General features: G+C 44.5%; 1 protein-coding gene and 1 long non-coding RNA gene across 21 annotated transcripts in view; one reads left to right on the forward strand and one right to left on the reverse strand.

Annotated features, from left to right (window-relative positions):
- The window catches only part of LOC114094371 (polycomb protein SCMH1), a 209,802-nt gene that overhangs the window by 13,560 nt on the left and 175,563 nt on the right, over nucleotides 1–20,679 (reverse strand). For 14 of the 18 annotated variants that reach the window (XM_071617736.1, XM_071617739.1, XM_071617737.1 and 11 more), the window contains 5 exons: nucleotides 18,769–18,969; nucleotides 16,561–16,752; nucleotides 9,261–9,455; nucleotides 6,048–6,113; nucleotides 4,857–4,999 (listed from right to left, as the gene is read on the reverse strand). In XM_071617736.1, coding sequence (XP_071473837.1) covers nucleotides 4,857–4,999; nucleotides 6,048–6,113; nucleotides 9,261–9,455; nucleotides 16,561–16,752; nucleotides 18,769–18,969 — 797 coding nt within the window. Of the gene's footprint in view, nucleotides 1–2,715; nucleotides 3,806–4,856; nucleotides 5,000–6,047; nucleotides 6,114–9,260; nucleotides 9,456–16,560; nucleotides 16,753–18,768; nucleotides 18,970–20,679 lie in introns of those variants that run through there. The other 4 variants (XM_071617750.1, XM_071617749.1, XM_027937509.2 and 1 more) reach the window with 2 other exon arrangements.
- Nucleotides 1–20,679, forward strand: part of LOC114094374 (uncharacterized) — a 42,618-nt gene that overhangs the window by 10,007 nt on the left and 11,932 nt on the right. For 2 of the 3 annotated variants that reach the window (XR_003583019.2, XR_011708817.1), the window contains exon 3: nucleotides 10,704–10,810. The exons of the other annotated variant lie outside the window; for it this stretch is intronic. This is a non-coding gene — a long non-coding RNA (uncharacterized lncRNA). The remainder of the gene's footprint in view (nucleotides 1–10,703; nucleotides 10,811–20,679) is intronic. 3 annotated transcript variants of the gene reach the window in all.

The following is a 20,679-nucleotide window of genomic DNA, read 5'->3' on the forward strand; positions in this document are numbered from 1 at the left end:
AATAGGTAGGAATCTAGTTTCACTCTTCTGCATATGGATATCCAGTGTTCCCAGCACCATTTGTTGAAAAGGTTGTCTTTTCTCCAACATGTTTTTGGCACCTTTGTGGGTATGTGAATTTGTCTCTTGTCAATTCCACTGATCTTCTTGTCGACTTTGATGCCAATATCAATGCTGGTTTGGTTACTATAGCTCTGTGGTACAGGATCAGGCACTGGGATGTCTCCAGCATTCCTCTTCTTGCTCAGGATTGTTTGGCTACTCTGGGTCTTATTCTTACAAATGAATTTCAGGACTTTTTTTTTTCTAGTTCTGTAAAAAATGTCATTGGTATATAAAAAAATTTATTTTTAGTTGTAGACAGCCAGAAAACCTATATTTTTTAATTTTTATGTGGTGCTGAGGATCGAACCCAGTGCCTCACACATGCTAGGCAAGCGCTCTACCACTGAACCACAACCCCAGCCCCGTCATTGACATTTTGATAGGGGTTGTACTGAATCTGTACAGTGCTTTGTGTAGTATGGCCACTTGGACAATATTTATTCTATCAAGGCACTATTTATTATGGTAAAAATGTCCCCTACCTGTAAATAAATTGGTCTCAGAATCCTAAACTATGGGCTTCTTGAGTGCAGTGCCTCAAAATGGCATGGCCCTCACAGGGACCCTGGAAACTATGCCTATCATATTGTTCAAAGAGATTTGGCAATCTTGGAGCATCATGCTTCTAAGCCAAGGTGAGTCCTGCCTTCTCCTTGATGTCCATCCCCTGTACCTAAGCCATCACCTGGGCAGCCAAGGAGAACAATTCTTGTTTATCCTGGTGACTGTAGCCTCTGCAAGGCCTGCCTTGCCCCACCTGCTGGCAGCTGTTTCCTGTCTGAGGGCTTCAGATTGCATCCAGCCTCCCCTATGGGAGTCTTGAAATTGAACTATTCCTTGGATGTAAGGTGAGATATTGTACCCATTTTTAGCTGTGGAGTTTGGGCAATTACTTGAATTCTCTAAGCTGTCTTTGTGTTTATAAGATAGGGGAACATAGTTGTTATCCTAAAGGGCTGTGAAATTTAAATGAGATGATATACATAAAACTCAGCACAATAAGCACTTTCAAAATTGAACATCAGTAAAGTGCCTACTCTTGGTGATGAGCAAGTGAGGGTGTCCATTCAGCTCCATGAGGCCCAGCCTCACAGCATGTCTGGCCTGCTCAGATACAGGTGTTAGCTTCAATGTCTCGGTCTCTTGAGGCAGTAAGGACGTTCAGAAGTTTGTTCCTCAAGTTCAGTCGGGCCCTCTTTGGGAGCATCTTGACTGAACAGCACAGCCACCCAGGGCCTCATGCTCAGGAGTATAGAAAAGAGGGACTATTGTAGTTTGGCAGCCTTGACACTGGCTGCTTCAGTGACTGTGATTAGAACCTCATAGTGGCCAAGTGGAAAGGATATGTGGGTATGTGAATTTGTCTCTTGTCAATTCCACTGATCTTCTTGTCGACTTTGATGCCAATATCAATGCCCCATCTGCCCGACCACTCCGTTGTCTAGGCTGTGCCTCCTGTTCATGCTATCAAGAACATCAAGAACTGGTAAAGGCTGGTAGAGCCTGCAGAAGTCTCATCCAAACCACTCATAGCCTGATGGGCCTAAAGGAGGGAAATGACCCACCCAAGGGTCTATAGCAAGCAGGCAAGAATTTAAGCCTTACAGTCAGGTAAGCTGGCTTCAAACTCTTCTTTGGCCTTTCCTGCCTGTGGGACCTGAGCTTTTCCTTTGTTGTGAAGATTCAGTAAGATAACTATAATTCCTAAAGAGCAGTTTGTGTGGCACAGATTTATACAAGTGTTGTTACTGTTATGGTCAGTGTTAGTCAACTGTCACTCTGACAAAATCCCTGAGAAAAACAACTTAGAGGAGGAAAGATTTATTCAGCTCCTGTTTTCAGTCCCTAGTTGGCCAAGTCAATTGCTCTGGGCCTGAGGTGAGGCAGAACATCATGGCAGAAAGATGCGGTGGAGGAAAGCTGCTCAGCACATGACAGCCAAGAACAGAGCCAAAGACAAGATACAGTCCCCACGGGCCTGCCTCCAGGGATACACTCCCTCCAACTATACCTGCTACAGTTTCTGCTACATCTTAAATTCATACAGCTATGAATCCTTCAGTGGATTAATTCACTGATAAAGTTAGAGCCCTCATGATCCAGTCACATCCCCACCTCTGAACATTACAAGCCTTCACCACATGAGGCTTTGGGGGATGTTCCAGATCCAAACCATAACAGATTACACTGCACTGAGCAGTTGCTCCTTATATTTTCTCTCCAGCTCCTGAAAACCCTAAACTTTGTCATAAGCATGAGGGTGAGGATGAAGCCAGCTGAGGCTCTTCACATTTGCTGGCTCTCATGCTACTTCTTACTGCCCCATATGGTGCAACTGCTAGGCTCCCCACTGTCCAGCTGCACCACAGCAAAGCCCTTTGAGGGCAGAGAATGGATTCACACAACTGTCCTGCTAGTCAGTTGCTGGGACCTTGGGGGCTTCTGGAAGCTAGCCTGTTGTGTAGGATTGCTGGGATTAGAAGAGCTCTTAGGGACCGTCTAGTCCAAGCTCCTCATTTTATGTATGTGAAAATCAAGATGGAGAGGAGAGTGATCTGCTCACTGAATGCAGAGTGACTTAACTGTTAACTGATTAAAATGACACTGGCATCTGTATTGGTTTTTATTTATAAACAAATTGACATAAAATAAGTCCAGATGGCAGCAGGAGCAGCTGAACTGCTGACTTGCTTACAAGGAAGCACAGGACAGTGAGGAGGCAAACATTCCAGCCTAGAGACCCTCCCCCAACCACAGGGCCTTTTTGGCCTAAAATCATTAGGCCCAATTTTCTGCAGCAGTTCTGGTGAGGGTAAGGAACTGTGGTGGAGACCGTGTGGGAGAGCTCCCATCCCGCAGGAGGGCTGGGGCTACAAATGGCCCACTGGGGGCAGAGAGAGGCAGACAGTATGACCCTCTTCTCCCAATGGGAGCACGTGGGTCTGTCCATTCCAAAGAGAAGCACCCTAGGCAGTGTCCTCTGAAAAGGGGCTACACCCATTGGGAGCCTCTCTGGGACCAGGGCAGGGTAGTATCCCTACTCTCAAAACCCAGTGTCTGGTGCAAGAGAAGTATTACCCAGAGTGTCTGCCCAAGTCCAGAAACAATAAATTAGCAATAAGAAAAGATCTTTTTTAAAAAAGGTAAAGGTTTGCACCATGAGTTTGTGGAGTCTGGGATCTGGTGGGAAGGCAGGCACTGTGGGGCAGTGGGATGCCACACCAAACCCAGGAGGAGAGCGGCAGGGTAGGGGGGTCCAAGGGCTCTTCCTCTGCCACTTGGACAGTGCTCAGTCTAAATTCCTGGTGAGAGGATAGCTGGGCTTAAAAAATAAATAGAGGGGACCTCAGAGCCATGGCAGGGCTGAGGGGAAGAGCAGCGCCAGCCCCAGGCCCATACTTGCCCCTCCTTGGTCCTTCATGGAAGGACTCATCATGGCAAGAGGGGTGGGGGTAGCAGTGGTGGCTCCACATAGCCTCCTGGAGTCCTGGAGTGGCCTGGGCTCCAGTGAGGTGCCTAGGAGCAGAATGCCCCATCTGCCCGACCACTCCGTTGTCTAGGCTGTGCCTCCTGTTCAGAACTTGCCCTGCTTCAGCCGGTCAATGTGGAAGGAGAGCTTGAGTGCAGGCCCCAGCTTTAGACCCATGTACTTCATCATCATGTCACTGCGCAGCAGGAGCAGGGCCTTGCCATCGATCTCCTGGAGATGGGGGTAGTGGGGAGGTGCTATCAGAGGCCTAGTTGGTCTGACTGCCCCACGTTCTGATTAAAGGCCACCCATAGAAGTGCCAACTGCATGGAGTATGTCATGCTGCTGGGACACTGAAGCCTTCCTGTTCTCCCCCTTTGCCTCTGAGCATCCCTCTTCCCCAGGCATTGACTACCAAGCAGTCGCTTAGATCCTCACACAAGCTTGTACTGTGTTCCTGGGAGGTGGTTCCCCACCCTCCAAGCCTAAGACCCAGCTCAACTCCATCTCTTCCAGGAAACCTCCCAGTCTGTGTACCTGGCCTGTGTTTATATTGACCCTCAACTGCTATTCTGTGACTCATCAGCTCTCCTGAGCAGCAGAGGCTTCTCTGCGTGAGCTGGGCCAAAGCAGAACTCACTGAACAGCTGCATGCCCTTCAGGCCTGTTCTAGTCACTGTGAAAACCTACCTGGTGTGAAAGACATAAAGGAGCAGTGACCTACTCTAAGTGCCCAGAGAAAGAAAAGTATCAAGCAGCACTGGCTGAGGAGATGCAGGCTTGAGACCCAAATCAGGAGTATGGTCAGAGCTGGGGGATCAGGGGCAATGCTGCCATGGAGCCAAAGGGTCACTTCAAGAGATGTTGAAGGCTCACAGAGGAGCAAGTAGGTGATGGGGGACTGATAAGGTGTGTGTGTGTGGGGTCACTTGCTAGGAATTCTTTAAAAACTTGGGCTGAGGCCCCTGATTCTCACGCAAAGGCAGGTGGGAAAGCAAACTTCTGGGAGAAGGGACTGAGGTCCCTGTGCTTGAAGCTGAGCCCCAGTCCACAAACCCGGCAGGAATGTGGCCAAATCATCCTACACTCATTGAATAAAGTGGACATAATGCCCAGTGGTCTGTCTGAGACCCCAGATTCTGTTTCTATGTTTCTATGGCATCTCCTGCATTCTGTTTCAAAGGACCTGGAACAAATGGATAGCTAATGCCCTTTAAAAGTCTATAGGCTACAGTGGCAAAATTTCTAGTAAACATGGGAGAGGTCAGACAGAGGCACCTACATGTTTTCGAAAGAGGTCAGCATGGGGTCCAAGCTGAGGATCAGCTTCCCGGACAAACTGCATCACGTCCTCGACTGTCCATGAGGAGGGGTCCCGGCTACTCAGTCGAGAGGCTTCCCGGCTTTCCAGGTATCGGTCAGACCCTGCAGGAGAGGAAGGCGCCTACCATAGCGGGTGGGTATGTCCTCACCACTCCCTGGGCATACTCAGTGGCCTTGCAGGTGATGTGCTCGGCGGCAGTCGAGCATGAGCAGAGGGACTGAGGCAGCCTTGGGAGTCATGAGTTCTTCCACAGAAGGAAAGTCAAATTGACTTTAATAGAGGACCTTGTATGGCACTAAAAACCACTGGCTCTTCTCAGTGACAGGTAGGTTTGAGCAGAGGAGTGATACACACCAGCTTAAAATCAAAAGGATCCTTTCAAGGTCCATGTGGATGACACATATTAGAAGGGAAGGAGTGAAACAAGAGAGCAGTTAAAAAAGAAACTATAAAAATCCAGGCAGGAGACAGCTGTGGTCTACACCACGGTGGTGGTGGAGAAAAGTGATCAGATAGGTGATCAGTATTCCAAATTATAAAGAACCTCACCATTGTCAGTTCAAGTCACCTTTAAAACAACCCTTGAAGGAGGTCCTCGCCATCTTTAGTTTAAAGAGAAGGGAACCCAGGTCCAGAGAGGTAAAGAAACTTGCCCAAGACCATACAGCTAGGAAGGAGATACTTTAGTGCCCTGGCTTTGTCTTCTACTCCCATTTCTGCAGACAGCTTATCTCAGGCCCCTGTTTCTCACCCTAATATGTACAACTGGTGGCTGCCCTTCAAGGAAGGCTGCTTGTCTCTGTGACTGACTGAGGCAGGTGAGGCACATCCATAAGAGACCAGACTAACAAACCCATAATTAATCTGGATTAATGAAAGAAGACAGGGGATAGACTCAACATCTAAATTCTTTGAAACAAATAATTCTAGGGCCAAATAGAATCCTCTAGTCTTACAAGGGTTTTCAGGGTCAAAGAGGTTTAGACCATGACCTGGCAGACAGACTCACAATGTGTTCCATAGGAAGAGTGGAGATCCTAGGAGGCCACAGTGCCATCTGAAGCCAGCGTCATGAGAGGAACCTATCTCAAAGCACCACCCAGAAACAGGCCTTGGGGAAGACAACAATCACAGAAAATCCCTACATACCTGGGGAATGATTTAGTTTCCAAAATGATTCCATACCCCTTCTTTCATTTGATCCTTTTAACACTCCTGTGGAAAGAACAGGTTGGTATCAGCAGCATATCTATTTCCCACATGAGGAATACTTTGCATATGGGAGACCTGAGAGGTGGGACAACTTACCCCAGTCACAAGGCAGAGGAGGTGAGGCTAAAATCAGCTCTCAGCTCAACCTCTACTTGAGGTCTCTTTCTATCCCATTTTGCCACCTGGCTGGGGTGGGGGTGGGGAGATACCACAGGCTTCTTCTCCTGACTCAGTCTTCATGAAAACTCTGTTTCTCCCGAGGTCACCTTTCATTGCTGATCTTGCTGATGGAGTCTATTTTTTTCATACCTCACATGTCCCTGGGCTGGGGGAGGCCAAGCTGGGATAGGCCAAGCTGGGGATATGGAGGTGGCAATTTCCTGCTTCCCCAATCTAAGATCATCCACCTATGAAATGTTCTTCAGAGGCCAAAAATGGACCTAATCATCTGCTTTTCCTGGTCACAGTTATATAACAGATCTCTAAGTTACTACCCCTTGTTAAATGAAGCCTTTTGGTACTTGCTCACACTTTCTGTCCCACACCAATTCCTTCCATTATCCTTAGAAGTGATCCATTTAACTACCATGACTCCAGCGACTTTCACCTCCAGTCTACTTCAAATTCCTACTGCCAAGGCCACTGTCTGGTTCTTGCCATCACTTGGAACAAGTCTACTTCAGGATTTTATTTTTTGGTAGTAGGAATTGAACCTAGGGTCCTTAACTACTGAGCAACCCACTCAGATCTTTTTTTTTAGACAGGGTCTTGCTAAGTTATTGAGGCTGGCCTTGAACTTGTGATCAGTCTCCAGAGGTACTGGGATTATAGGCATGTGCTACCACACCCAGCAACTTCAGAATTTTAAACATTCCATTTGCTGACACCAACCTCTCATCTTTGTAACTCTCTTGAGACTTACACGTTCAGTACAGGCATTGCATCACATTCTTCAGCACTGTCCACAACCAGTAGCTGATGACCTTACTCACTCTCCTAGCTCCACTGATTTCCTTACATACACTCCATTCCTGCCCCATCTTGCCTTACTAGCTTAACTTAAAACCCTATTCTCAAACTGTCTTTTCTCATTCCATATCTAGATTACTAATAACCACAGAAGAAAACCACAGCTCTGTAAACTGGCAAACTATTTCTCCAAGCATAGTTGGGCCCCTGATGTTTCCTGTAAATCCTCCCTTACTTGATCCATTTCTCCTAGACTGGTCCAATCTTTCAGCACTCCTAAGCCCTCCCCTACTCAGCCCTCTCTCTGTCCACTGATGGACATGATCTTCCTTCTTACCCTAGAGAAGGTGTATTCCCCCACCCCCACCCCGCTTAAGCCTGTCTATGTCTTTGATTTTTCTTCCTTCCCACTACCTGCAAGGTTTTCTCCTCTTCCCTATATTCTTTTAACTTTTTGGAAAGCTCAAGTTGTCTACTGACAAACATGCTTGAGTATTCCAACTCTAAAAGAATTTCTTTTGAATTATAGGCCCTCTCACCACCATCTATCTTTCTTCTTCTTTTTTTAAATATATCTAGTTGTCAATAAACTTTTACTTAGTTTATTATTTTATATGTGGTGCTGCGAATCAAACCCAGTAACTCACACATGCCAGGCAAGTGCTCTACCATTGAGCAATATTCCCCAGCCCCCCACAATCTTTCTTTATTCCTAAACTCCCCTTGATATGACCCCAACCTCTCCCACCACTGAAGTCACTCTTGCTAAGATAACTACTTACTGGCTCAACAGATACTTCTCAGTCCCTCTGTGACCACATATTCAGCTGTGCTCTCCTTAGAACACGGCTTGTATCCCTGGCCACCACACTATCAACTTCTTTTTCCCCTTACTCTCAATGTTCCTTTGCCTCCTTGGCAGGCTCCTCTTTCTGTTCCTACCTCCTGTACTTTATTGGTTCCCAGGACGCCATCATTGCTCAACTGTTCTTTTTATTCCACACATTTTTGTGGGAAGTCATTCACCTTATCCTTTTTACTATCTACATGTCGATGACTCCCAAACACTTCCCTTCAGCTCAGTACTTCTGACATTCAGACCTGGGCAGCTGCTGCCTGCTGGGTGTCCTCACTGACCCTCGAACTGGCTCCCTCTGTTCCTACTTTTCCATGGTTGGTTCTCTTTTGGTGAATGGCACTGCCTTCCCTCCAGCCACCACAGATAGACATCTAAACCTGGAAGACATTCTCCACTCCCTCCTTTCTCACAATCCTTAGCTCTGACAACATTTATCTCACGGATAACTTTCTTCTGTTTCTAAACCTCTATCACTAATTCAGGCTGTCATCATTCTGGTTGGCCCACTCTTGTAAATCTGGTAACTGGTCTTCTAGTGTGTCCCTCCTCAAGTCCATACACAATATAGAAGGCAGAATCCTGCTGGAAACACAAACTTGGTCTATGCCTTGTCTCTAATTAAAAGCCTCTGGTAGCTTCACATTGCCTGCAAGATAATGTTAAAACTCATTGGCATGGCATTTAAGGTCTCCAGTGATACATGCTCTGACCCTTCCAGGCTTTGCTCTGTGAAGCCCTGTTATCACATTTTATGTTTCAGCAATATAAAACTGCACACACTTCTGGGGCCACCCATATTATCTCCTATCCCTTTGTCCTTGCATATCTCCTCTTCCTGGAACCCTCTTACCCCTGTCATGACTATTCACACAGTTTTAGACAAGGTACCACTTGCTCAAGGAAGCTTCCCTTAAATGCCAAGCTGGATTAGGTGTCTCTTCTTGCAGTTTTCATACTATTCAAAGCATATTTGTCACTGCATTCGATATTATTTTATAATTATCTTTTTAAGTGTTTGTCTCCCTTACAAGACAAAAAGTGATTTCTTTTTTATATACTCCCACCAAACATATGGAATGAGTCTTTCCTGTTTCTTTTGTCTCCCAGTCTTTGGCTTTTAGTTTCTACTATTCTCAAGTTAACCCCAGATTCTAATTGCTTTCCAGGTGCCTGATATCAAGCATAATAGTGGGTTTAGCCCCAGTCCCACCACCATACAGGGGGCAACAGAGCTAGGTTCCCTCTGGCTTCCCAGAGTTGAGGAGGAAGGAAAAGAGGAGGGAGGGAGGGAGACAGAAGGCCCCAAACTTTGGTCATCTTACCCCTGGAGCATAGCCTGCGCACAGCTGAGGCAGTGCTCTGTGGGAGGCCGCAGGAGGGAAGCAAGGGCCGGTACCCAGAAGTTCGAAGATTCTGGGAGGTACTGACAAGGTTGGTAGGATTCAACGTAGAGTCCATTGAGTCTGTGTGTGGTGCCAAGGACCGGGCCAGACTATTCCCCAAGACAAAGGTTTCACCTGGAAAACAATACAACCAGGGGTAGAGCAGGGGTGAGCTTTCAGAGTGTTGGTTCTCAATACCAGCTGAGAGGAACAAGAGGCAACAAGACATAAATCCTTGGCTGGGACTCAGGAGACCTGTGTGTCAGTCATGGCCCCAACTCTCACCAGGTGTCCTTAACCAAACTCAGTGTCACTTTCTGGACTTTGGCTTGCTTAAAGACTCCTCTTCTTAGACTGGATAGTCTTTAAGATTTTTTTCTGCCTGGATGTCCTAAGATTTTATAGATAAAGAGAAAAAATTTATTTAAAAAATGGAGTCTCTCTAGCATGGAAGAAACTGCCTTAGTCACAAGGTGCTCTAGAGCAGGGATAGGGGTGCCACTAGCTATCACCAGAAGGGATACATTTGCTCAGAAGAGGGTCCTTTAGAAGCTGACCTCTGCTGAACCACCAGACATCTCAGAAATGATGCTTGATGCCCAGTTAAAGGCCTGTCTAAGGATCATCTGCTCCTACTTTGTAACCTCCGTTTTTATTTACCCTGTTCAACAGAAACTTTCCAGGGAAGCTTGGGTTGTACACTGGGGAAAGCTTGGGCTTGGAGATGAGGATCAGGGTTAGAATTTAGCTCTGCCACTTAGCAGAGTGCTTCCCTGAAAACCTGTCTCCTCACCTATACCATGGGAAACCCATCTACATAAGGGGTAGCCTTACAAGGGGCCTGAGAATGTCAGAAACGAATGGCTATGAAAGCCATTGAAAGGGAATCTCACCCTGATGTTTCTACACCTGGCCCATGTCCCAGCATCAGGCAGTAGCATGCAATCACAGCACTCAGGAACCCAAAGCTGACACCCTCTTGTAACCAGCTTCTACCTAGGCCAAGTTAATTCTTCAGCTCTATCGACTGCATCCTCTGTATGGGGAGGGGGTCTTGGGTACCAGACCATATCAGTGTTCTTCATGATTTTTAGAATCAAGTGTGTGGATAATGCTTGGGATTCATTCAGGGACTCTGATAAACACTAAATTTGTTTTCTGACACACAGTAAGACCTCACTGGCAAGATGATTTAAAATTTTAGGACAACTTCCTAATACCTAAAACTGGTCAGCGATCATGTGCTCAAAGTCAAATCTGGCATCAGACAGCTTATTCCTCTCCACAGGGAGGTTAATTGTGGATGCCCTTTCCTAGAAGGAGTTCTGAAAGAAGTTTCTGAGGCTCCAGGATCCCTACACCATGCCTACTTTTTTTCTGCAGATGAGGCTTCTGATTTTCCAGAAATCTGTAGCAGTTCCACTTTGAGACATGAACCAACCAAGAAGTGGGAGACCTGGGTTCTACACCTGGCTTCTGCCTTTCACTAGGTATGTTATCCTAGGCAAGTTGCTTTTGTTCTCTGAGCACCAGTTTCCTCATGTGTAAAATTGGGGAAAACCATTCTGTACTACAGAGAACATTAAATGAGAACATGGAATAGGTTGTGAGAAACTGTTACTTTGTTATTATTCATAGTTGGAGTAGCAAATCAAACTTTGAAAAAAATTGTTTTGATCTAATTTCTGCAGTTCTCAGTAGAGTCACCTCACCCTTCCAGCCATTCAATAGAGTCACCTCACCCTTCCAGCCATTCCACCCTTCCAGGCCTGCTGCTGTCTGCCTCAGAGGCCAACAGCTGTGACACATAATCATGACAACAGTGCTAGTGCTCACCAGATGCTGATGCAGACAAGTGGGAATCTCTTTCTTTCAGCAGCACCAAGGATGCTGAGATCTGGATTGTGATTTGAGGGGTCTGAACATCTGGATGGTGGCATCTGGACTAGGCAAGATCATTAAATCTTGTCCTAATGAGATATACTAGAAAAATTAAGCATCATGCCAAAGCTCTGAGAGGCCCTAGACATTTTAAGGCTGATCTTATGGGTCCTGCTGCTTTTGGGTAGGACAAGGTCAGGGTAGAAGACCACAGTGATACTTTCCAATTGTGCTCACAGAATCTGTGGATCCTCCACAGGGAGGCTCTGGGCCTCATTCCAGTTTCTATTAATTTTTATACACTGGAGGTTAATGTAATCTTACCTTTGCAAAAAAAATTACTACTAAAACAAGTTTCACTGGTTCAGGTATCTGAGGTTAGGGCTGGAAGATGAGTTCTACTTCTAGAATGATCATTTGTCAATCATCAGTGCCTTTTTCTGAGATTCAGTTTGCCCATCTATAAGATGGAGATGAAAAATCTTTAGTCTTCTACGATCAATGTAAATTAAATTTATTGTTGCTATGCTGGAGACACGACAGCAATAATCATTCAACAAGTAGTGGAATGATGCTGCCACTCTATTGGGTACAGGGAAATAGGCGGGGAGGCCCTTACCCATGTACTCACTTTCAGGGAGAAGCAGCTTTTCTCAAAGTGACTTGAGAATTAAATGGTGGAGAGGAGCCTAGAGATCATGGCCATGGGGAAAGGGCATGGGGAGGCAAATGTTCTGGAGAAAAGTCATGGGAGACAAATACCCCAATGGCAGCCTGGGCAGGGAACAGGGCTACAGATAGCTTTTGTTCTTTTGGAATGCAGAAAGTAGAACAAGGGGCAGGAGTTAAAAGAAGGCAGATTTCAGTTCACAAAAGGAAGGCATTTTAGCTGGGTGTCGTGGCACACATCTGTAATCCCAGTGCCTTGGGAGGCTGAGGCAGTTCAAAGCCAGTCTCAGTAACTTAATGAGGCCTTAAGCAACTCAGTGATATCCTTTCTCAAAATAAAAAAGAAAAAGGGCTGGGGATACGGCTCAGTTGTTAAGTGCCCCTGGGGTTAGTTTTTGGTACAAAAAATAAATAAATTAGGTATTTTAGATTTTAGTCTGAAAATAAAATCAACTGCCAAAAAAAAAGAAAAAGAAAAAAAAAAAGGAGCAACCTGTCATTGGGAGTATTTAAGCAGAGGTCAGAAAAGCACTCAGTGACCTCTATGGCATTTTCTACTTCTGAGGTTCAAGGATTCCATGTTCACACCTACCTCTCCCTTGTAGAATGAACTGAGTAAGTATGGAACTACTGAGTAAGTATGGAACTAGAGCTATGGATCCAAGAAAATTCTCAGACCAGCACAGGACTTGGAGATACAAACACAATCCTCGTGCAAGCTGAAGGTGTTAAAGAACCATGTGGCCCACATCTTCTCCTGCCTATTCACCCATAAATCCTGTTAAATACCATGTGACAATTAAGGTGATGGACACTGAGAATGGTAAACACAAGATTGTTATTCAACTTATGAAACATTTAGTCTAGTGAGAAGGATGGAAAAAATGCAGGTAAGTTAAACTCTTATAAATATTACAAAGGAAAGGAATAGGGCATCCAGGCAGACAATAATAGGGGGGTCCTTTTAGATGAGGAGACCAAGTTTCTCCCTGACAAACTTGATGTTTAAGCTGGTCTGCAGAAGAGTACAGCCATCTGGGAACTGCACATGTGCCAGACAATGTGCTTCAATTAACCACAAACATGTGATTCCTGAAAACTCTTGACAATTCCATGAGGAAACCTACATGGTGATGAGAGGCACCCTGAGAGACTTCATAGTTCTTACTTGGCTTTAATCTCAGTGAGTCTTGGGATTTGGGCAGAAGAACCACTTTATCACTAACTCTGGAGATCAGGATGGCAACTAGAAAGAAAGGTACAAGAAACTCATTGTCCTGGAACAAGTGAACCACCTCCTCTATCAGAGAGGAACATGGGAAATCTCAAAATAGCAGACCCACAGGTTAATTCTAGATGGACTTCAGTTATAGCTAAAAAATAGTTACTGCTAAAACAAACAGTTGGTGGGGCCCATCACTATCAATTTTTAGGGGACCTGAAGGAGCCCCTCTAACTTAGTCTCCATAAGACTTGTCCTTGATTCAGTAAATGTGGTCCTAAAGAAGGGACTCTGCTCTAACACTGACTTCCCCAGAAATCTTCTCCCCTCTCCTTTCAACCCAGTAATTGTTCATCACAACTGTCTATGTCAGAATACCTCGGGTCCATGCTCTTAATCACGTCCACATTCCACATCTCTCCCTTTCTCAGCTCTTTGAGCCCAGGGGTTGAGTCTGTTTCATCTCTATCTCCCTAGAGTCCAGTATAAAATCTAAGACAGAATGAGTATTTAATAAATGTTTGATGACTTAAACAGCTGGCCTGGTCCCTCAAAATGTCCATGTCATGTCATGGAAGATAAAGACAAAAGAACTACTCTAGTTAAAGGAAGCTAAGGAGATAGCACAATGAAATGCAGTGGATGATCCTTCATTGGATCTTGGATTGAAAATAAATAGCTATAAAGGACATCACTGGGACCACTGGGGAAAATTATGATATAGATTGCATATTAGCCAGAATTTTCTTATTTCTTGCATTTAAAAAAATATTTATTTTTTAGTTGTACACAGTACCTTTATTTTGTTTATTTATTTTTATGTGGTGCTGAGGATGGAACCCAGGGCCTCGCATGTGCTAGGTAAGCGCTCTACCGCTGAGCCACAACCCCAGCCCCAAATTTCTTGCATTTTTTTATGTTAAATTCTTATTTTAAAGAGAAATAGACAAAGGTATTTAAAGGTAAACTTTCTCATCTGTAGTTAACTCTCAAATGATTCAGTAAATAAACACACAAACATACATATGCATACATGTGTGTATATATATGTATATATACACACACAAACATATATAATATATATATACACACACACAGAGACAGAAGTTTGTATATACTCATACAGGAAGAGCAAAAATAAATATTGCAAACTTAAGTGATAGTACAATGAGAAACCATGAAGGGTGCATGGTTTCTCATTGTACTATTTTTACAAGTTTTCTATAGGTTTGAAAGTTTTCAAAATAAAATAATGAGAAAGTAATTGTCTCAATTTAGGAATTTAGGCAAAGAAACTGAATCCAAGATGAAGTCTACCTGAGCTTTTGGTGGCTGTCTGCCATGTTAGAAGTGTACAACCAGTTAGGCCAAGATCATAGTGGTAGGGTACTGTGGAGACAAGCTGGAAGGGAGAGAGCTCTAGTATGCACCCAGAAAACATAGGTGGTACCTACAGATGTCAAACTAGTAGAAATATGTAGTCGGTACATGGGCAGGAGTGATAAATATCAAATCCAAAGGGCAAAGCAAAAGACAACTCTTGTACGATTGAGCTCAGTTATCAGAACAACACAAGAACCGATAAAGGACCAGGAACAGAGAAAAGGGTCACTAAAGCAGGCAAACAGGCAAGATAATTTATAAGGCACAGAGGAGTTAGGAATCCAGGCAAGGCTCTGACTTTTCTGAGCACAGTTAAAAGGCTCATTCAGGGAAGCAAATAGAAACCATGGTGGGAGCAGAAAATTTGATGAGCACCCACTATAAGGAAATTGAGCTTAGAAAGTAAACAAGGGCACAGAGTTGGCTCTTTATCTGTCTGAAAGTGGGAGAAGGGAAAGGAGGCAGAAAATGGGAAAAATGACACCCTATTCATTGTCTCTTTCTTAGCTGGTAGAGCAGGAAGAGTCTGGCTGAAGCTTGCTCCTCTTATCTGGTAGATGAATCAGAGAGAAGTAAACTGGAACAGAATTCCCAGGAAAGGTCATACTCCAGTCCCAAACCACATTCATGACTTCAGGCCCAGTCTCTGAATGCTGCTGCCAGTATACTTTTTCCAGTTCTTAATGATAGTATTCCACTTAAAAATTCCGAGATCCTATTTATTTCAGAAGCATTTTTCTCTTTAAATGAACAGCTACCCTTGTGGACAAGCTACCCACTCTTATGTATCCCTGCTTTTAGAATCAGGTAGACCCAGCTTTCATGACAGAAATGCAGCTCAGAATTCCTCAATAGCTGCAGATATTTAAAAACTTGCCTTTGTTTGTACCAACTCCACCGTGTCTTGTGCAACATTCTAACTGCAGGTAAGAATACCTTTTCTGTTCTCAAAAAATCTAATGCTGAAAGGAAGCAATCTAGAGCAGGTTGGGTGAGAAGTTCATCCTGAAGAAAAGAACCAGACAGGAGGCACAGACACGGCTGCAGGGACCAGATGGTCTGACGCCCACAGGAATATTTACAATTCAGCTATCTTTTGTCCCACCTGCAAGTCATACAAGTAAGGCTCATTTGGGTGCAGAAGTATAGATGGGGCAGGGGAGAAAATAAATGGTCACTTCCCTGAGACATTCTCCAGAAGTAGCATTTAAGTCAGAAGTGGTCCATTAAAACTATACTGAAAGAAAGAAGAGAGAAGAAGCCACAGGAACAAGCCTTGAGGGGCACCTTTCAGACCTGTGCTTTCTTTCCCAAGGGTAGACAGCACAACCCCATACTGACCACACCTCTTCTCAGCTCTTCCGCTTGGGACATGGTCCACAGATGTCTTTTAAAAGGCCTTTCTCCCTTTCAACAGTGACCTACCTTGCTATGTTAGGCTGAGCTTTCCTTCACCCACTCTGTTCTGCGTCCTGAACTCCAGATTAGAGATGTGAGTTCCATTCACTCTTCAACCTCTCTTGGAAGTGCTTAGTCACTGACCTAGCCACGTGGCATCCGCTTTCCCATTGTGAGTCTGGTATGTAAAACTAAAAAAGTTATTTTCCGGCCTAGTTGGAAATAGCAGGAACTTGAATTGACTTGCTAGATTGGCAGTGCTAAAAGAGTTAGGGCCATGTGCCAAAGGAAAGAATGATGGCCAATCACCAGGGAGCAAGTTTTTCAATCTCCAGCCTGAGACTAAACCTTCCTGCTGGTGAGAGAGAGCTGTGTTAGACCTTTGCTGCCAGCTTCACCCTGGGAAGTACGCTGTGATTTCACAGTGGTTCCACATGCTGTTTGGAGCTCAGAAGGGGGGATTTATAAGCCAGCTTTTCCTAGGGATAAGGGTCCAGAGGAAAGAAGAGTAATCAAGAACAGAAGACAAAATCCTAAAGCATAAAGATATCAAGAAATCAAAACCTCCCAGATGTGTTGCAGATGTGGACAGAAAGATGTCAGGCTAGCAGGTCTGAGAACTGGCCCTAGAAGGTGCTGCTGCCAGTCCTACCCCCCTCTCAGCCCAGGTCCCATCCCAACTCCTACCTGGTAGGTACCTGTCGTGGCTGTGGCTGTACTCTGTGGCAGTGAGTGATAAGTGAGTCTGTGTAAAGGGCTGGTTGCCAAACAGATTGTCACTATGAAGGTTGTGGCAGAGCTTCTCCAGGAAGCGGAGGACATAGGTGATGCTGTTGACTGCTGGGAGGTTGAGGGTGTGCTGTTCTCGGTCAAACACGGCTGTGGAGTTAAGTAAATAGAACCATGTACGTCAGCTGAGCAGCACAGTGTAGCATGGCACAGGGCAGGGGTTGTCCAGCCAGCTGCTGTCTTGGGCTTACCTGGTTACACAAAGGCAATCAGTGCTCAGGCTGCTCTCTCCCTCCCTTTCCCTCCCTCCCTGGAGGGCTTTGATTTTTGCCTTCAACTCCAAAGGGCATGCAATAATGGGAGTGGCCAGGCCAGGTCTGTTGCACCCTTAGGGCTCTGGAATGATTTCACTCAACCTGTGAAAACAACTGTGAACATAATTCTATCTGCTCCATCACTTGATTGAGCCTCTTCCAGGAAATCTGTTCATTTGGGGAGCTGTTTTCACAAGAATTGCCCAAGAACAGAAAAGCTGGGCAGAAGAGGAGAATATAGCCATCACTAGCAATGGCTTGGGCACACAATTTCCAATCTATATAAAAGCACTGAATTTTGGCAACATTTGAAACTGTTTCACGATTGGTTTTATTATACTTCCTATTTCTACTAAAAATATCAGCATAAAATTTGAAAAGCAAAAGGTCTGAGTATATGGCTCTGAAGGCAGTGAAGAAATGGAGACTTGGGGAAATAGGTCACTCTCAGGAACCAGCAGGGTTAGAGCAGCTAAAGAGGAGGTAAAGGTCAGTCCCTTCAGGTTACTGCACAGAAGCAAATGAGAGGCTTGAGAGTGGCCTAGCCTCAGAAGGGACATGGACTTAATTTCCCAACAGTTTCCAGCCTTCTAGAACATTTCCTTCTCTGTCTGTCCCCATCTTCCATGAAGCCAGTTACTCCCTAGCATGGGTTCCCACACTATTCTCTATTACAAAACTTGTCACAATTAGGTGTTTTGATTCTTTCTTTCCCCCTGTGCAGACCTGAGTCTCTTCTATTATTCCCCTTTCCTAGCTAGTATCTGACAATAACCTCTCACATATGGTCAGGGCTCCATAAATGTTTGCTAAAAGAATAGTTTGGTGATTTATGGGGTTTTCCATGTCAGCTGGGTTTCCTGAAGCTGGTTATGGTAACTCATTAGGGAGGAAGAACAGGGTATTATAGAATAGCATTATAGTTAAGACTGGAAGGCTTTAGGTCAAGGCTTAATAGGTTTGATGAGAAAGAATACTAAAAAGAACTCTACTATTATGTATAACTAAATACACTAATAAAGACATTTAACGCCCCCCCCCCCAAAAAAAAAAAAAAAAACCAATAGAAAAAAACCAAGAGAATTTTGGACTTAGGAAAATTGAAACAGAAGCAGGGCACATGAGAAAAAGTAAATACTCTCAGTGAGAGCAAAAAACTACTGTTGAATCAAATTGTCAGTAGAAAAGAAAGTGAATGCCATTTCCCTCTCTGACTTGGGACACAGCTCCCTTGTATGTGCCTGGTTTAGGAACCGGAAACAAAGAAGTCAGAAAAATGAGAGAAGGTCAGTAATTCCCTAAAACCAGTATGGAGACTAATGCACTCTGAAGAAACTCCTGTTGTCACAACCAAGCCCCTCACACTACTCCTTCTGAAATGCCTTTAAAGCCACATACTCATATATTTTCTTTATGGGAGAGTAAGCCAGGAGACAGGAGAGATACCAGAAACTCAGGCAGAGTTAGCTTGAGTATTCCTGGAGGAGGTATGCATAAGGCTCAGAGGAATGGGACACTTTCACATTTTTCTTTTCTTTTCTTTTTTTTTTTTTTAGAGAGAGAGAGAGAGAGAGAGAGAGAGAGAGAGAGAGAGAGAGAGAGAGAGAGAGAATATTTATTTTTTTTAGTTTTCGGCGGACACAACATCTTTGTTTGTATGTGGTGCTGAGGATTGAACCCGGGCTGCACGCATGCCAGGCGAGCGCGCTACCGCTTGAGCCACATCCCCAGCCCACTTTCACATTTTTCCAGAGCCTATGGGTATCAAGTAGAAACCAGGATGCCTTGTCAGAAATCAGTTAAGTAGGCCTGCACCCTGGCTATGAGTTCACATTAACCCAAGGGTGCTTACCTGAGATGACCTCACCACCGTGGCCCTGTTTGAGGAAGCTGAAGACAGTTTTCTGGTGATAAGCACAGTCGATGCATGCCTGGACAGCCTGCTGCAATACCACAGAGGCACGGGCTGGCCCAAAATGGTCAGGGAGCTGTTGGATCTTCTTCTTATCTAAGTGAGGGCCTGGGCTGCCATTCTTGTTCAAGTAGATACAAACTACAGGAGACAAAAAATCCAAGAGACTTATAGAGTGTCTGGCACAGAGAATTCAAAAGCACAGTGTTCTCTTCCACTTTTTTATTAATTATTTTTCTTAGTTGTAGATGGACAGAATGCCTTTATTTTATTTGTTTTATTTTTATGTGGTGCTGAGGATAGAACCCAGTGCTTCTCACATGCTAGGCAAGGGCTCTGCCACTGAGCTACAGTTCCAGCCCCTCTCTTGCATTTATTATGCCCTGAGCTTTGATCCCCACTAGGAGTCTCAGCAGGTTTCCGTTTGAAACACTGCAAGGGATAAACGGTGGGGGTCAAGTTACCAGCAGACTAAATTGCATGACCAAGGGCTCTGAGAATACAGCCTTGCTGGAAGAATAGCCCAGAGCAAAAACCAAAGGACAGAATTTGTACTTTGTCTTCTGTGTTTTGAAAAACAAAACAAAACAAAAACAAAACAAAACAAAAAAACCTCAACATTTCCCCAGATGTATGAACTTTCATTTTTTGTACTTGGTTGCCTCATAAATTCTTTACACCTCTCAACTTGTATCTATGTAAGGAGCTGTGGGACCATGGTAATAATGGCAAGAGAGTACTCATATATGTGTATATTTGGTATTGGACATAGAATCATCACACCAGTGGTCGCTTGCCTTGTTTTCTATTCTGGGCCTTATAATTTTTTTACTATCTTCTACATCAATACTCAGACCCCAAAAGAGTAATCAAGAATAAAATAAAATCTAGAAAAATAATATGAAAAGGGTCTATAAGACTCATGTATATATTCTTTCTCTCAGAAGTTCTCCTGTCAAGATTGCTGGGCACTCTCTTGGTTGCTGACCTCCATGTGGCACTGGTGTGTGTGGGGGTTCAGGGCAAAGGAGATGGAAGCCATTCTAAATGCTGTTGTGTCCTTGGCCTCTGGGAAGGACCTACATCAGCTTGGTCAGTAATGACATTCTCTCTCCTGATGTCCTTTCAGGCTTCTACTGAGTAGTGGGTACTGTTCTTACTTGCACTGAGTGAGTAGGAGGGCAAAAATCTCCTTTGCTATTAAAGGCAAAAAGGGTCAGGGCACTAGTTATGTGGGCTGCTGGATAAACTGCCATCCTCTTTGGGTCTCAGGTTCATTGTCTATAAAGATGAGGGGGTTGAACTGATGCTCTCTGAGGAATCTCCACCTGTATAGCTCTAAAGAGAAGCAATATGAAGAGGAAAAAAAGAAAGGAAAATAGAAAGATGGTAAGCTGGATGAGGAAGGTAATAGGAGAAAAAGGAAAAAATCATAAATGAGACAAATTGAACATATACATTTCACTCTATTCTCTCCTAATTCTAAGAGGAGACAACAATAACATTTTGGAAGTTGGAAAGCAGATTGGAAAAGTAGCAACTAGAGCCAGGGGTGGTGGTTTGCCTGGGATTCCAGTAACCTGGGAGGCTGAGGTGTAGTATCACATGTCCAAGGGGTTTGAGAGCCACCTGGGCACATAGCAAGATATCTCAAAACAAACACACAAAAAAAGAAGAGAAGTAGTACTGAGTTGGTATATACAAGAAAGAAGAATTCCTTCAAGCAAGAATGGGGAATGATGAAAACCAAGCTGTTTTATCCCCTAATTACAAAGGCCTAAGTATTGGCAAAATGGTAACTCTGAAAGTGAATATAAAGTATACTTAATAAAAGAAGGCTCAGTTGAGGTA

The sequence above is a fragment of the Marmota flaviventris genome, chromosome 10 (genome assembly GCF_047511675.1).
Source record: "Marmota flaviventris isolate mMarFla1 chromosome 10, mMarFla1.hap1, whole genome shotgun sequence".
NCBI lineage: Eukaryota > Metazoa > Chordata > Mammalia > Rodentia > Sciuridae > Marmota > Marmota flaviventris.